The following is a 16,781-nucleotide window of genomic DNA, read 5'->3' as shown; positions in this document are numbered from 1 at the left end:
TTGTATAGTTTTCAATTTTCACGAAGACAGCTAACTATAGTCCACTGCCAAACCCTCCTTCCCTCCTCCACCGCCTGTTGTGGAAGAATACATTTGAGACATATTTGCATCGATTCATCAAAAGCCCCCTCCCGTACCAAGAACACCTTTGCTTATCATTTTTTCTTCGATCCATCGAAATGTATTGTCGATGATAAGTGGTTGTGTGGGGCTCTTGATAAAATTCTAACATGGTTGGGTCGTCCCTCCTTCCGTCCCACTGTCTGTATAAACTTGGTAGTACGTGTGTTTGGCGATCTGTAAACTTTTAAAATTGTTGTCGATCACTTGACATATGGTTGGCTGATATTGCTGCTGCTGTTGGTGGGACTTTGAGTGTTGCTGCTGTTGTTGTTGCTGTTGGCAACGTTCATTATTGTCTAAACAAAAAAGATCAAATATGAGAATACCAACTGTTGATTGTTAGTTGGAAGATATACCGCCGCATTGTTAAGCGGTCAACTATAAACAATGTCTGACTGCTAAATGTTAGGAATTTCGAGATGGGAAAATTGAGTCTGCTATAGAAGAGGAAATTTAATTGGTTTTGGATAAGTTTACTATGAAGAAAAGATTTTCAGAAAGAAAATTAAAACGTTTACAATTCCCAGAAGAACTTTCCTATGTAATGGACTGTATAGTGTCGAATGTGTCTCCCAGAAATGTATGGATTCAAAGCAATGAAAAAATAAATGAAAACGTGCTAAGTTCGGCCGGACCGAATCTTATATACCCTCCACCATGAATCGCATTTGCCGAGTTATTTGCCTGGTATCTCATTGTAGGCAAATAACAAATAATGGATAATAATTGTTATGCTATTGGAGATATATCAAGTTATAGTCCGTTTCGGAGCATAAGTAAATTGAATGTTAAAAATCATAGTAGAAGTCATTGGGTAATATTTCAGACCATTCGGATAAGAATTGCGCCTTGTAGGGTCTCAAAAAGCATAATCGGGAAATCGGTTTATATGGGAGCTCTATCGGGCTATAAACCGATTTAGACCATATTAGACACATATTTAGAAGGTCATGAGAGAAGCTGTTGTACAAAATTTCAACAAAATCTGATAAAAATTACGCCCTCTAGATGCTTAAGAATCAAGATCCCAGATCGGTTTATATGACAGCTATATCAGGTTATGTACTGATTGGAAGTCATAACAAACAACTTCAGGCGAATCGGATAAGAATTGTGCCTTCTAGTGGCTCAAGAAGTCAAGATCCAAGATCAATTTATATCGCAGCCAGCGACGTAGGCAGGATTTTTTTTTTTGGGTAAACCCCCCCCCCCCCCCCCTTGCTCTTCGTACTGCTTCCTCACCAGTCCCGAAGTGGTCACTTTGGGCTAAGCTCGATGGATTCTTTCAGCATTTTAATTGGAAACTATGTTTCCTAGATGATGATATAAATGCTAATGCTGAAATGATTGAGAAGATAATTTTAAATGGAATGAGGACATTTATTCCAGTTAAGACTATTACGGCTTAATCAGACGACAAAAGTTGGTTTAACCGGACCTGCTGAAATTCTGTCAGATCGAAAGAGATGGCATTCAGTAACTGTCTTGGGATAAAAATGCCAATACTGAACTGCTGCGCAAGAAAGCAGGATTTTCGTGTCTCAAAGTGCTGCGAAAAATTTCTTTACGAACAGCATCTGCGTACTAAGGTTCTTGCTTCTGCACAATGAAGTAAGAGCTTTTGGTCGTTCGTTAAAAGAGTAAAGGGTAGTTCTTCATCTATTTCAACTCTTGTTAAGGATGATCAAACGTTTACTGACCCTGTGGCTAAGGCTAACCTCTTGGCTGATATATTTGCAGGGAACTCTTCCCTGCCGGATAGCAAGCAACCACTCCCCTCAATCGAAAATGTATCTGGCCCAAATATTTTTTCGAACTGGTGAACTTAAAAGGGTTCTTGAGAATCTAGACATAAATAAATCCCCGGGCCCGGATGGCATATCAACATTTGTCTTACGCAAGTGTTCTTCGACGCTAGCTCGTCCATTACGCAACCTTGCCTACCGTGCGGGAGTCTTCCCGCGCGTTGGAAGGTTGCGATCGTTCAGCCAAAACCCAAAAAGGGCGAGGCAAAATACCATGCGAATTATCGGCCAGTTGCGATATGCTCCAATATGGTGAATCACCATCTTGTGAGGTATTTAGAGTCTAATGGCCTTTTTAGCGACCAACAGTATGGGTTCTGCAGAATTCGCTCTACGAGTGTCCTCATGGCACTTCTGTCGGAACGTTGGAGTCGCTCAATCCACCAGTTTGGTGAGAGTAAGGTTGTGGCTCTGGATATCTCCAAGGCATTTGATAGGGTATGGCACGATGCACTACTATCAAAGCTTGTCGCATTTGGTGTCGGTAATGGCATCGTTCGATTTATTTCGAGCTTTCTCAGAGATCGCACTATTAGAGTCATTATAGATGGGTTCTCATCCAATGAGCACAAATTGACCACAGGTGTACCCCAGGGCTCTGTTCTTTCTTCTTTTCTTTTTCTTATTTTCATCAACGATCTGTTGGGTCAGACATCGAATCCAATCTACTCATTTGCGGATGACAGCAATCTCAGTCATTCGTACTCATTCGACCATAGGCCGAGACTTCGAGAGATTGAGGACAAGAGGCGGGTTATGGACGATACGCTCTGCCAGGATTTGCTGGCCATTTCTGCACGGAAGACCCAATGCTGCTTGTTGTCACACAAACGATTCGCTGAGCCATTATGACCATCTTTGTCTATCAACGGTGTGGAGGTTGAGCAATCAGAAGATCTTGATGTTATGCGCATAAAAATACAAAGTGATGTCCGTTGGGCTAAACATGTATTTGAAGTGTCGAAAGAAGCATTCAAGTGTCTTGGCTCCCTTAAACGGTGTAAGAATTACTTCACTCCGTCTGATCTTCTTAACATCTACACCACTTTCATAAGACCGAAAATGGAGTACAACTCACATGTATGGGCTGGAGCTTCAAAATCATCCCTGGAGCTACTGGACCGTGTACAGAGGAGAGCGATGGAGTTGATTGGGGGCAGTGGGGTCGCAATGTGGGTTGTTTGTCGCTATTCTATCGGTACTTTTATGGTCTGTGTTCGTTTGATATTCGCCTTCTTATTCCTGATAAGGATGTATGTCAGGGATACTAGACATTTTAGGTACTCTCTCCCGTTTGTAATTGATTGGCCAGCGAACCGCACGATGCATTATAGAGAGAATTTTTATTTCGCCTGAACCGTTCGTATGTGGAATCGACTTCGGGCTAATGTTTTTCCCACTCACTTTGACATCCAAAGATTTAAGACAAATGTCAATAAGCACTACATCCCTTTCCCCCGCTCCAATTCCTAATTTCCTCTCGCCAAAGTAAATGCCTGCATTTATAGGGGACATCTCCTGCGTGTTGGCTGACAGAAATAAAAAATGATTTCGCTAATTTATTTTTCGAACTTAATTAAAATCGATTGAAAATTCTGAGCTGAAATTTTGTCACCAATACCACGAAGATTAAATTCTTAAACGTGCTAAATTTAACTATATTTGGATATAGCTGCCACATAGATCAATTTGCCCAGCCCATGGAAGCTGCATATAGTATCCAATTGCGCTGAAATTTGAAACAATGAGTTGTTTCAAGCCTCCTGACATTTGAGTCATATATAAATCCGATCGGACTATATTTATACATAGCTGCCATAGAGACAGATCTACCGGTTAAAGGTTTGCAGCCCATAAAAGCTGTATTTACTATTCGATTTCGCTAAAATTTGAGACAGTGAGTTCCTCTTAGCCTCCCGACATTCCAATCAAATATGTTTCAGATCGGATTATATTAAGATATAGCTGCCATATAGACCTATCTGTCGATTAAGGGTCCGAAACTCATTAAAGCTGCATTTATTAGCCGACTTTGCTAAAGTTTGAAAATGTCAATTATATTAAGCCTTCCAACTACCAACTCAAACATGATTCAGATCGGAAAATATTTGGATAAGGACCGATCTACCGTTTAAGGGTCTGAAGCCCATAAAAGCTGCATTATTATTATTATATTAAGCCTCCCGACATGCGAATCAAATATGATCCAGATCGGGCATATTTAAATATTGCTACCATATAGACCGATCTTCCAATATAGGGTCTTAATCCCATAAAAAACCGATTTATTTCCTGATTTCGCTGAAACTGTGACTTGTGTAAGAGTTGTCGGGACCTGAATCTAATGTGATCCAGACCAGCCCCTATTAACATATAACTATGGATATGATAGTGGTGTTATAATAAAATAGGATGATTAATATATCCATGGTGATGGGAACTTTACTCGTTTTTACACTCGCCACCGTAGGATAGGGGGTTTGCAACACATCGAAATATCAATTTCCGACCCAAAAAAGTATATATATATATATTTCGGATCGTCGTAAAATTCTTAGACGATTTGTCTGTGTGTCTGTCCGTCTGTCCGTCCGTCTGGTGTTATCACTCTACAGCCTTCAAAAATTGAGATATTGAGCTGAAATTTGACACAGATACGTATTCTTGATACACGGGCCAAATCGGATCATATTGGGATATAGCTGCTATATAGACCGATTTTCCGATAAAAGGTCTAATGCCCATAAAAACTTTATTTTTCATCAGATTTTGTTTAAATTCAAATTCAAAGGATAAAAGATAAGAATTGCTACGCTTTGGAGCTATTGTATATCAAGTTATGGATCGATTTGGACCATCATTGAACTGAATGTTGGAGACCATAGTAGAAATATCATTGTGCAAAATTTCAGCCAATTCGAATAAGAATTGCGCCCTTTAGGGGCTCAAGAAGTAAAATAGGGAGATCGGTTTATATCGGAGCTGTATCAGGCTATACACCGATTCAGACCATATTTGACACGTATATTGAAGGTCAGGGTAGATGACGTTAATTACGCCCTCAAGGGGGTCAAGAACACCGATCGCTTTATATGATACCTGTATCAGGTTATGGATCAATTTGCACTATACTTAGCACAGGTGTTGGAAGTCATATCGAAACACTTCATGTCAAATTTCATCCAAATCTGATAGGAATCGCGCCCTCTAGTGGCTAAAGGAGTCAAAACCCCAGATCGGTTTATACGACAGCTATATCAGGTTATGAATCGATTTAAACCATACTTAACACAGTTGATAGAAGTCATTTGGAAACATGTCATGCCAAATTTCAGTCAAATAGGATAGGAATTGCGCCCTCCAGAGGCTCATGAAGTTAAAATCCAAGATCGGTTTATATGGCAGCTATATCAAAACATGAAACGATATGGCCCACCTACAAGCCCAACCGACCTACACAATAAGAAGTATTTGTGCAAAATTTTAAGCGGCTTGCTTTACTCCTTCCAAAGTTAGCGTGCTTTCGACAGACAGACATGGCTAGATCGACTGAAAATTTCATGACGATCAAGAATATATTGTATATGCTTTATGGGGTCTTCGACGAATATTTCGAGGAATTACAAACAGAAAGACGAAATTAGTATAGTTTCATCCGATGGTAGAGGGCATCAAAAAATAAATTATAAAGAAATCCCCAAATTTGAAATGTTTAATCTTTAAGCGACATACAAACATATATATTTAATAGCCTTTAGTCTCTAGGTTTATTTTCCAATGGCCAATGTTTGTTTAACAAATGTTATCTTCAACAAAGTTTAACATAATGTGGGCACCATGACTAAAGCTTGTTGGACAACCGGTTAATGAATTACCCCACTAAAATTGTTGTGAGTTGGCACAGTAAACAAAAAATCAAACTGTAAAATATCAATGATCTAAAAATAGCAATGCAAATATTTTTCGAAATTAACTTCTTAGCAATCAAAATTTAATCATTTTGTTGTTTCGTTCTTTGTGGACGATTTCAATGATATCGCTTTTTGCAATCCCTATTTTCTAATATACATATTACAAATTTAATGTAATGCATGTTTAAGTTAAAAAAAAAACAATCAACAGAATCAAAAACAAATAAACACAAAATAAATATTTAATCGTGTGCATTGTGAATTACACATGGCTAATTTTCTTGAATACGTGTCTATCATTATTTCCTAGTTGTAATAAAAGTAGCGCCATAAGGTGATAGATTATATGAACTAATTCTCGAATACTACTGGCATGACAATAACTAAAGTTCATTGATATTCTACCACGTTATTGGCTTTTCATACCCACCAACCACTATGGGATGGTGGTATGTAAATAATGTCATTAGTAAACTAGCAACACATCGAAATGTTCATCTCCAACTAGGTTGATAATTAATCGAAATTATATATTTTGGGATACTTTTTGAGATCTTATCCTTAAAATATTTCTCTATCTATATCTTTATGACAATTTGAATAATAAATAGTGCAAATGCATCCGATATATTTGATTTTGCTTTCTTGAACTAAATCAAAATATTCTCATCGCAAGCGAATGAAATTTTGGCCGGGTTGAACCAAACGATTGAAAAAATTCAGATATATGACGCAATTCATATGTACTTAAGCTTTTTTTAACATCCAAACGGCTAAACGATTAACAGTCCTAAATTATTCTAATGCGCGCAATTTGAAACATTTTTTTTACATTTCTCATCTATTTAAGTTTTTGTTTTACACTATTTTTACACCCATTGCACTATTTTTATACTCACCGCCGAAGGATTCCGTTTGCAACACATCGAAATATACATTTTCGACCCTATCTTCTTCTTATATATAAAACTAGCTGAACAGGGCCCGCTCCCCTGCACCTTCTTTCACTCTCTTATTTTATCTGGGCCCTGACATGGTCAGGAAAAAGTCCTGTTTGTGGGACTGACTGGTACGGCCTTTCAGATATTTCGCCCTAATGTGGATGTCATATTTGTGCTCTACTCCCAAATTTCTTTCATTTGAGCCTTATGCTATGGTCGGTAAATATGTCCGGTATGGGTGTGAGTCGGTACACCATGTTTCAGATACGTGCTCTAGACTCAAATACCTTTCATCTGAGCCTTATTTTGTCATTACTAATTTAAGTAACTATACCAAATTTCTGTTTTTGAGTTATTATAAACGTACAAAAATTCGCTTAAATCGCCCCATCCATCTCTGAGATCTGGCGCTTTTGAAAGCAGGGTTAGGGGAAGGTCCGCCCATTAAAGTTTGGATATTAAATCTACTTCATTATCTTGGTTTTGGTGGTGTATTAGAGGAGCCACACCCTTTGCCCGAAAGTGGATATCAGATTCATACTGTACTCCAAAAACTACATTTGAGCTACATATTGCTATAGTCGGTATATATGTGTGGTTCAGTCGTCCCTGAAAAACTTGGCCATAAAACGTGTATCAAATTTGAGCCCCTTTTTGCCATAATCCACAAATATATCCAGTTTGGGGGGTATGTAGGGTGGGGCGGTCATCCACGCACTTAACCCTGAAAAAAATATCAGCAACGTGCTCTACTGTTAAATTCCTATTATTTGAGCCGCAATTGCAGTTGGCCTTAAATATTGTACTTGGCCTCAAAATTTGAAATCAAATTCGTTTTCTACTATCAAATACCTATTATTTGAGCCCCTTATTCCTATGGTAGGCAAAGATATCCATTTTGAAGGGAGTTTAGGGGCCGGTCACTGAAATAATATCAGCATGGGGCTAGAGCACGATGTTGATGGAGCCCCGTAATGTCAAGCATTTGGAAAGTGGCGATCAAGATATACAGGGCAATGGGTCTCGTTCAGATCCATACAAATTAATTTTTCTTTTGTTATCTACACTCAAAATCATATTTCAAAGCTACCACTTGGGACACCAATATCTTAAAGATCCGTAGGTCCTTCTGTGGCTGTCCCAATTTAAAGGTAAAAAAACCTAAAAGACCAAAAACCTTTTATTGCCGTCCTATTCTAACCTGATCGGCCTTCATATATTATTATACCCACCACCGAAGGATGGGGGTATATTCATTTTGTCATTCCGTTTGCAACACATCGAAATATCCATTTCCGACCCTATAAAGTATATATATTCTTGATCAGCGTAAAAATCTAAGACGATCTAGACATGTCCGTCCGTCTGTCCGTCTGTCTGTTGAAATCACGCTACAGCCTTTAAAAATTGAGATATTGAGCTGAAACTTTGCACAGATTCTTTTTTTGTCCATAAGCAGGTTAAGTTCGAAGATGGGCTATATCGGACTATATCTTGATATAGCCCCCATATAGACCGATCGGCCGATTTAGGGTCTTAGGCCCATTAAAGCCTCATTTATTATCCGATTTTGTTGAAATTTGGGACAGTGTGTTGTGTTAGGCTCTTCGATATCCTCCGTCAATTTGGCTCAGATCGGTCTAAATTTGGATATAGCTGCCATATAGACCGATCCTCCGATTTGGGGTCTTAGGCCCATAAAAGCCACATTTATTATCCGATTTTGCTGAAATTTGGGACAGTGAGTTGTGTTAGGCCCTTCGACATCCTTCGTCAATTTGGCTCAGATCGGTTCAGATTTGGATATAGCTGCCATATAGACCGATCCTCCGATTTAGGGTCTTAGGCCCATAAAAGCCACATTTATTATCCGATTTTGCTGAAATTTGGGACAGTGAGTTGTGTTAGGCCCTTCGACATCCTCCGTCAATATGGATCAGATCGGTTCAGATTTGGATATAGCTGCCATATAGACCGATCCTCAAATTTAGGGTCTTAGGCCCATAAAAGCCACATTTATTAGCCGATTTTGCTATGATTTGAGACAGTGAGTTGCGTTAGGCCCTACAACGTCCTTCGTCAATTTGGCTCAAATCGATTCACATTTGGATATAGCTGCCATATAGACCGATCCTCCGATTTAGGGTTATATGCCCATAAAAGCTACATTTATTATCCGATTTTGCTGAAATTTGGGACAGTGCGTTGTCTTAGGCTCTCCGACGTCCTCTGTGAATTTGGTTCAGATCGGTCCAGATTTGGATATAGCTACCATATAGACCGATCCTCCGATATGGGGTCTAAGCCCATAAAACACGCATTTATTGTCCGATGTCGCCGAAATTAGGGACAGTGAGTTAAGTTAAGTTCCTTGACATACTTCTGCATTATCGCACTGATCGGTCCAGATTTGGATATAGCTGCCATATAGACCGATCTCTCGGTTTTAGGTTTTGGGGCCATAAAAAGCGCATTTATTGTCCGATGTTGCCGAAATTTGGAACAAAGAGTTAAGTTAAGCCCCTCCACATATTTCTGCTATGGGACATAAGTTATGAGTTTTGCACCGGATTTTGACGAAAGGTGGTTTACATATATAGCCGAGGTGGTGGGTATCCAAAGTTCTGCCCGGCCGAACTTAACGCCTTTTTACTTGTTTTTAATTTCTCTTTTTTGGGTAGGATAGGGGTAGGGGGATTGCACCCTGATCGCACATCCTTTCATTTGACTACAAAATATTTTCGGTCGTCCCACATGACCGTTTGGTGTTGTTTTTATTGGGACGAGAGGGGCGCTTCCCCCCGATGGTAAGACCCAAAAGGCAATTTATTTCTGTTCTATATTGTCGCGGTATACATGTCCTGCTGAATGGCGGGGCGGCTGGAGGTGACCCAGATTCTTGAATCCATATATCAACAATAGATTCCAACTCTACTGAGATAGACCTACAAGTCCTATTTAGTTTATTTAGTGGGTGGGCCGTCCCCAGACTCTATCCCAAATATGTATACCACATTCGTAGTCAACTCTCAAAGACCTTGCATTTGATACCCATTTTGTGACGTTGGACATTCATGCCCGTTTTAGGGTTGGGGAGGCCTCGTAGACACTTTGGACCAAATTCTAATAACAGGTGAGTACTCAACTTCCAAACACCTTTCATTTGATAACCATATTGTCCCAATTGGTAAATAAGCCCTGTTGGTGGGTTTTGGGGGGTGAGGAGGCGCCTCAGATACCAAGAAATAAATTTTTGTATCAGATTCATACTCTACTTTTAAATTCTTTTCATTTGATATCCATGTTTTCCCAATTGGTAAATATGTCCTGCGGGGTGGGTTTTGCGGGTGGGGAGGCCCCTCAGACACCAAGAAATAAATTTTTATGTCAGATTTGTACTATTCTTTTAAATACCTTTCATTTGATACACATATTGCCCAAAATGGTGAAAGAGTCCTTTTGGGGGGTTTTTTAGGGGTGGTGGACCCCCCCGAACACTTTGGGCGAAGTTTGTATACCAAGTTCGTACTCTACTATTAAATACCTTTCATTTGATACCCATATTGTGCCATTCGGTAAACATGTCCGTCCGGGTGGGTTTTGGGATGGGACGACTCCCCCCCCCCCCCCCCCCTGTTATTTGACCCCAAAATTGTATACCAATTTCGTGTTTTTGGGGTACCATAAGGTGCCATACAAAATTTCGTTTGAATAGGTGCACGCATCCCCGTTTTTGAAAATTGAGGTATAGGGTTTTGATATCGGGAGGGGGCGACCCTCCCCCTTACCCCAAAAGTACTAACCAAAAATAAAAGTGGACCGATCGGCACAATATGAAATTCAAATGAAAGTTAAACAAGATAAGAGTACAAATTTCATCATAAAAGTTGTGTCCAAGTACCTGTGGAGCTGCCCCAACCCCAAAACTCCTTAAAATAGATTTATTTCAAGGAAACATAGGCTATATAATTTTTAGATATCGGATGGAGGCGGATCCTCCCCCTTACACCAAAAACGCCACCCATATCCGAAAGTGGTCCCATGGGCACAATAAGAGTATGAAAGGATAGGTATAGGAGACCAGAAAACGAATATGGTATTAAAATTTGGGTCCAAGTTCCCAGTGGTACTTTGTTAAATTTGAGCTTTTCCTCCTAAAGATGCGTCAATTGGGTTATTTGACCCATTATGACAATATGGGACTCAAATGAAAGGTATTTGAAAGAAGAAATCGAATTTGATATCCAATTTTGGAGCCAAGTGTTTTGGCGTACGTCCTTAAGCACCCCCTAAACTGAACATCATTTCCGTTGAAAATAAAGAACGAATTTGATATCTATTTTCAGTGCAAAGTGCCGGTTGCCTATTTTCAGTGCAAAGTGCCGGTTGCCGCCCCAGCTTCAAAACACCCTCCAAACTGTTCATATTTACCGGCCATGGCAATATGGGACTCAAATTTAAGTAATTTCGAAATGCAGCACGAATTTGATATCCATATTTGAGTCCAAATGTCTGAGGTGTCATCCCGAACTCGTGCCATTGTAGCGTATGACGCTGAACGCGTTCGAATCCTGGCGAGAACATCGGACAAAGCGGTTTTTATCCCCTCTTAATGTTGGCGACATTTGCGAGGTACAATGCCACGCATGATCGTTTAAAAAAATTTTCCCAAAGACGCATTTCGGACTCGGCTATAAAAAAAGTCCCTTATCATTGAGCTTAAAACTTGAATCGGACTGCACTCATTGATATGTGAGAAGTTTGCCCCCGCTTCTAAGTGGAATGTTCATGGGCAAAATTTGCATTTGCTCATTTTTTCATAGGGCAAACATCTTTCTGAAGCAAATCGCTTTATATTTTCCAGAGAAATCCACCAAACTCACACTACACACTTTATTCTTCCCATATACGATGTGGCATCCCTATTTTGATGCTTCCACTTCAAATATTTCTTATGAAACAAGAAAAACATCAACAACAGTACAAATTAGGTATTAACTAAAAGACATTTATTTATTAAGTTCAAAATGCATGCGAGCTGAAATGTCAACCTAAAACCGATTGTGGATTGCCACCGTATTGTCGCACGATTTGACCTTGAATGTGGCGAGCTTCTCCAGGCTGGCGATATTTTACAAACTTCACTTGAGGCGGGCTATTGCTACTTTGCGCAACGTGTTGGAATTGTTGTGCCAGCTTTCCGACATTGGGTTCTTTGTTGAGCACATATATGTGAGTCTTTTGATTGGAAGCAGACTGAACCAAATTTTGAGCCAATCTTGAAAGGCCGGAATTGGTATCGGGATTCTTTATGAATATCACTTGATGATGTTGCTTAGAGGCGGAGGCGATTTGTTGACCTAAGGCGGAATTGACTTCATTAGTGTATTCATCTGGAGCACTAAACGAGAATATTTCCAATTGCCGCTCCACTGCCCAACTCAATTGGAATAGACAACAAACAAGCTAAAAACATTAAAACATTCCACAAAATCAATGTTTAGACAAATTGTAAGAAATGAAATAACAACAGCAGGTTGAGTAGCTGTTTGGTACAGTGGTCAAAAGCAAAATCTCAAAATAAAATATGACAAAATTTTGGCCCACTCTGTCCACTAGCATTGATCCATCCGTGTAACATGAGACTGTGCCGATGCAGCCTTTGATTGACGGAACCCTAGTATTGCCATCTGGAAGTTCATGTTACACGGATGGATCAAATCAAGAGGACAGAGTGGTTCTGGGGGTTTACATTGAGAACCCAGGTACTGAGACTGTTTTAGAATGCCTGACCATAATACGATCCAGCAGGCGGAGATCCGGACGATCACGGAATGCGTAAAGTGGTGTAGTGCTATCGCGAGGACGTCGAGTGTGAACATCTTTACCGACAGTAAAATTGCCATAAGGGCAATAACAACCAAGACGGTAAGGTCACGAACAGTCTTACAGTGTAAGAAGACGATTAACGCCTTCTCTGAGGATAGCAAAATCCGCAACGTGTGGGTGCCATAACGGAGTAAGGGGAAATGGAAGGGCAGACGATTTGGCGGTGAAAGCCAAAGGACTGACTCAGTTAACTCGAAGCCTTTCGGGTCGACGCAGTCCGAGTTAAGGGAGTGAGCGAGGAATGCGCATGCAACATTGTGGAACAGCGAAACGGTCGGTAGAACGGCAAAAATCCTATGGGGGGATCCAGATCGTGAGAAGACGAGGCTATTACTGTAAGGTAGCAAGAAGGAGGTCAGTATAGCTATTGGTATCATAACGGGACACATATGACTACCAGCTCACTTATGTAAAATCGGTGCGGCAAGTGATAGCATATGTAGGGCATGCGGGGAAGATGATGAGACATTGGAGCATTTCCTTTGTCATTGCCTGGCTTTCGCGTCTAACAGATACCGGCACTTAGGTGAAGACACAATACTAGACATGAACCACCTTAGGGGAGTAGTATTGAAAAAAATTAAGGATTTTGTAAATGGCAAGGAATTCCTTGCTCAAAATTGACTTTTAAGAGGTGACTTTATAGTTCTTAGAGCGCACAACAAGCAGATAACTGGCTTATGTATGTCCGTAGGGGCATTGGGCGGATTAATATATGCACCATCTTTTCAACCTAACCCATCCTCCTATTAATATAAGTCGTTGGGGGTTGTAAATGGGCCATATCGGTTCAGCTTTGGATGAAGCACTCACCCATATTAGCTTTTTGAGACCTCAATTTTCGTCATATTTGGTTAAAAGTTGGCACAAGCACTTGGGTTATGTCTTCCAAAGTCAGGGCCGAGTATGAACCGAGTCGGTCTATAAACCGATGCTCTGATTTGACTTCTTGAGCTCTTAAAAGCCTCAGTTTTCATCCGATTTGGCTGAAACTCGACACATGGGCCTCCGTTCTGACTTCCAACATCAGTGTCGAGTGTGATCCGAATTGGTCTATAATCTGATATAGCGCCCATACAAACCTATCCCCGGATTCGACTTCCTGAGCCCCTAGAAGCCTTAGTTTTCATCCGATTTGGCTAAAACTCGACACAAGGACATCCGTTCTGACTTCCAACATCAATGCCGAGTATGATCGGAATTGGTCTATAATCTGTGCCGAATATGATCCAAATTGGTCTACAATCTGATATAGCGCCCATACAAACCAATCCCCGGATTTGAGTTCTTGAGCCCCTAGAAGCCTCAGTTTTCATCCGATTTAGCTGAAACTCAACACAAGGACTTCCGTTCTGACTTTCAACATCAATGCCGAGTATGATCCGAATTGGTATATAATCTGTCTCGAGTATGATCCAAATTGGTCTATAATCTGATATAGCGCCCATGCGAACCGATCCCCGGATTTGAGTTCTTGAGCCCCTAGAAGCCTCTGTTTTTTTCCGATTTGGCTGAAACTCGACATGAAGACTTCCATTCTGTCTTTCAACATCAGTGTCGAGTATGATCCGAATTGGTCTATAATCTGATATAGCGCCCATATAAACCGATCCCCAGAATTGACTTCTTGAGCCCCTATAAGCCTCAGTTTTCATCCGATTTGGCTGAAACTCGACAACAACCGATCCCCGGATTTGACTTCTTGAGTCCCTAGATGCCTCAGTTTTCATCCGATTTGGCTGAAACTCGACACATGGGCTTCCGTTTTGACTTCCATTATCAGTACCGAGTATGATCCAAATCGGTCTATAAACTGATATATAGTCCCCATAAAAACCGATCCCCGGATTTGACTTCTTGAGTCCCTAGAAGCCTCAGTTTTCATCTGATTTGGCTGAAACTCGACACAATGACTTCCAACATCAGTACCGAGTATGATCTGAATTGGTCTATAATCTGATATAGCGCCCATACAAACCGATCCCAGGATTTGACTTCTTGAGCTCCTAAAAGCCTCAGTTTTCATCTGATTTGGCTGAAATTCGACACAAGGACTTCCGTTCTGACTTCCAACATCAATGCCGAGTATGATCCGAATTGGTCTATAATCTGATATAGCGCCCAAACAAACCGATCCCTGGATTTGACTTCTGGAACCCCTAAAAGCCTCAGTTTTCATCCGATTTGGCTGAAACCCGACACAAGGACTTCCGTTCTGACTTCCAACATCAGTGGCGAGTATGAGCCAAATTGGTCTATAATCTGATATAGCGCCCATACAAACCGATCCCTGGATTTGACTTCTGGAACCCCTAAAAGCCTCAGTTTTCATCCGATTTGGCTGAAACCCGACACAAGGACTTCCGTTCTGACTTCCAACATCAATGCCGAGTATGATCCGAATTGGTCTATAATCTGATATAGCGCCCATACAAACCGATCCCTGGATTTGACTTCTGGAACCCCTAAAAGCCTCAGTTTTCATCCGATTTGGCTGAAACCTGACACAAGGACTTCCGTTCTGACTTCCAACATCAATGCCGAGTATGATCCGAATTGGTCTATAATCTGATATAGCGCCCATACAAACCGATCCCTGGATTTGACTTCTGGAACCCCTAAAAGCCTCAGTTTTCATCCGATTTGGCTGAAACCCGACACAAGGACTTCCGTTCTGACTTCCAACATCAGTGGCGAGTATGAGCCAAATTGGTCTATAATCTGATATAGCGCCCATACAAACCAATCCCCGTAATTGACTTTTTGAGCCCCTAGAAGCCTTAGTTTTCATCCGATTTGGCTGTAATTCGACATAACGACCTTCGTTCTGACTTCCAACATCCGTGCCGAGTATGATCCGAGTTTTTCTTTAAACTTGTATAGCACCCATACAAACCGATCCCCGGAATTAACTTCTTGAATCCCTAGAAGCCTCAGTTTTCATCCGATTTGGCTGAAATTCGACATAACGACCTTCGTTCTGACTTCCAACATCCGTGCCGAATATGATCCGAGTTGGTCTATAAACTGACTTCCGCCATCCGTGCCGATTATGATCCGAGTCGGTCAATAAACTGATATAGCCCCCATACAAGCCGATCCCCGGATTTGACTTCTTCAGCCCCTAAAAGCCTTAGTTTTCATCCGATTTGGCTGTAATTCGACATAACGACCTTCGTTCTGACTTCCAACATCCGTGCCGAGTATGATCCGAGTTGGTCTATAAACTTGTATAGCGCCCATACAAACCGATCCCCGGAATTAACTTCTTGAGCTCCTAGAAACCTCAGTTTTCATCCGATTTGCAGCGTCCGGCCGAACTAAGAACGTTTTCACTTGTTATAATTATTTCTCCTCTTAAGCACTTTTAACCACTGTACGTGTTCCCCAAAACAAAAACTTACCACACACGCTGACATTGATTTGAACATATTAAAATATTTCAAGTACCACCGAAAAGAAAACACTTGTGGTTAAAACTTCCTTGTCCAAAAGGGGTTTGACTGAATGGGCGACGACACGGATGGAGATGATGATGAATGAGCTCTTCAGGAATAGCAGCCAAGTAAGTAACCGCAAGTGATTGTGTGGAATCAGAATTCTCTCAAGTCTTAGCTAACCGTTTGACACAAATCGCACGCTTACTGATGTCGCTTGGAGAATGCTTTGATGCGGCTGCTGGGATACTGAATTTATTTCACTTGAGGTTTTTAGTCTAATCTGAAGAGCAATTGTGGTCTGTCTCACTTGTTATTCGCAAAAACAACAAAAACACACAAATAATAATAATAATTGAATTTCTTCTTTAACAAAAAAAAAAACAGAATAGTTACCACAATTGCTGAATCCGTATCGAACAACCTTCTTAAAATTCAATATCAAGGTTGAACTCTCTTTTTTGCCCCTCTATACATTCTATTTCGTAATCTTGCCTAAATTTATTCATATTGATATGGCGGCGGCGACACTTCACAAATCTTAATGGGTTAGGTAAACAAATTCTATGGTCGGTCGTTCGGTCAGCTTCTTGGTCGATCTACATCGTCTACATGAAATTGAAACTGACTGAGCGACCGGTTTGCATATAACTGCCCACCATCTTCATTACTTGG

General features: G+C 40.7%; 1 protein-coding gene across 1 annotated transcript; it reads right to left on the bottom strand.

Annotated features, from left to right (window-relative positions):
* Window positions 1-30: 30 nt before the first annotated feature.
* LOC106081966 (uncharacterized) lies at window positions 31-16,373 on the bottom strand. Its single transcript, XM_013244250.2, has 4 exons — window positions 16,074-16,373; window positions 11,832-12,246; window positions 306-419; window positions 31-74 (listed from the first exon to the last, which is right to left on the bottom strand). The coding sequence occupies exons 1-4, from the start codon at window positions 16,098-16,100 to the stop codon at window positions 31-33; spliced, it is 600 nt and encodes a 199-aa protein (XP_013099704.2). The 5' UTR covers window positions 16,101-16,373.
* Between the last annotated feature and the right edge of the window lie 408 nt (window positions 16,374-16,781).

Source organism: Stomoxys calcitrans, chromosome 2 (genome assembly GCF_963082655.1).
Source record: "Stomoxys calcitrans chromosome 2, idStoCalc2.1, whole genome shotgun sequence".
NCBI classification, from domain to species: Eukaryota; Metazoa; Arthropoda; class Insecta; order Diptera; family Muscidae; genus Stomoxys; species Stomoxys calcitrans.
Note: the sequence above shows the minus strand (reverse complement) of the source record. Positions and strands in the feature narration are given on the sequence as shown.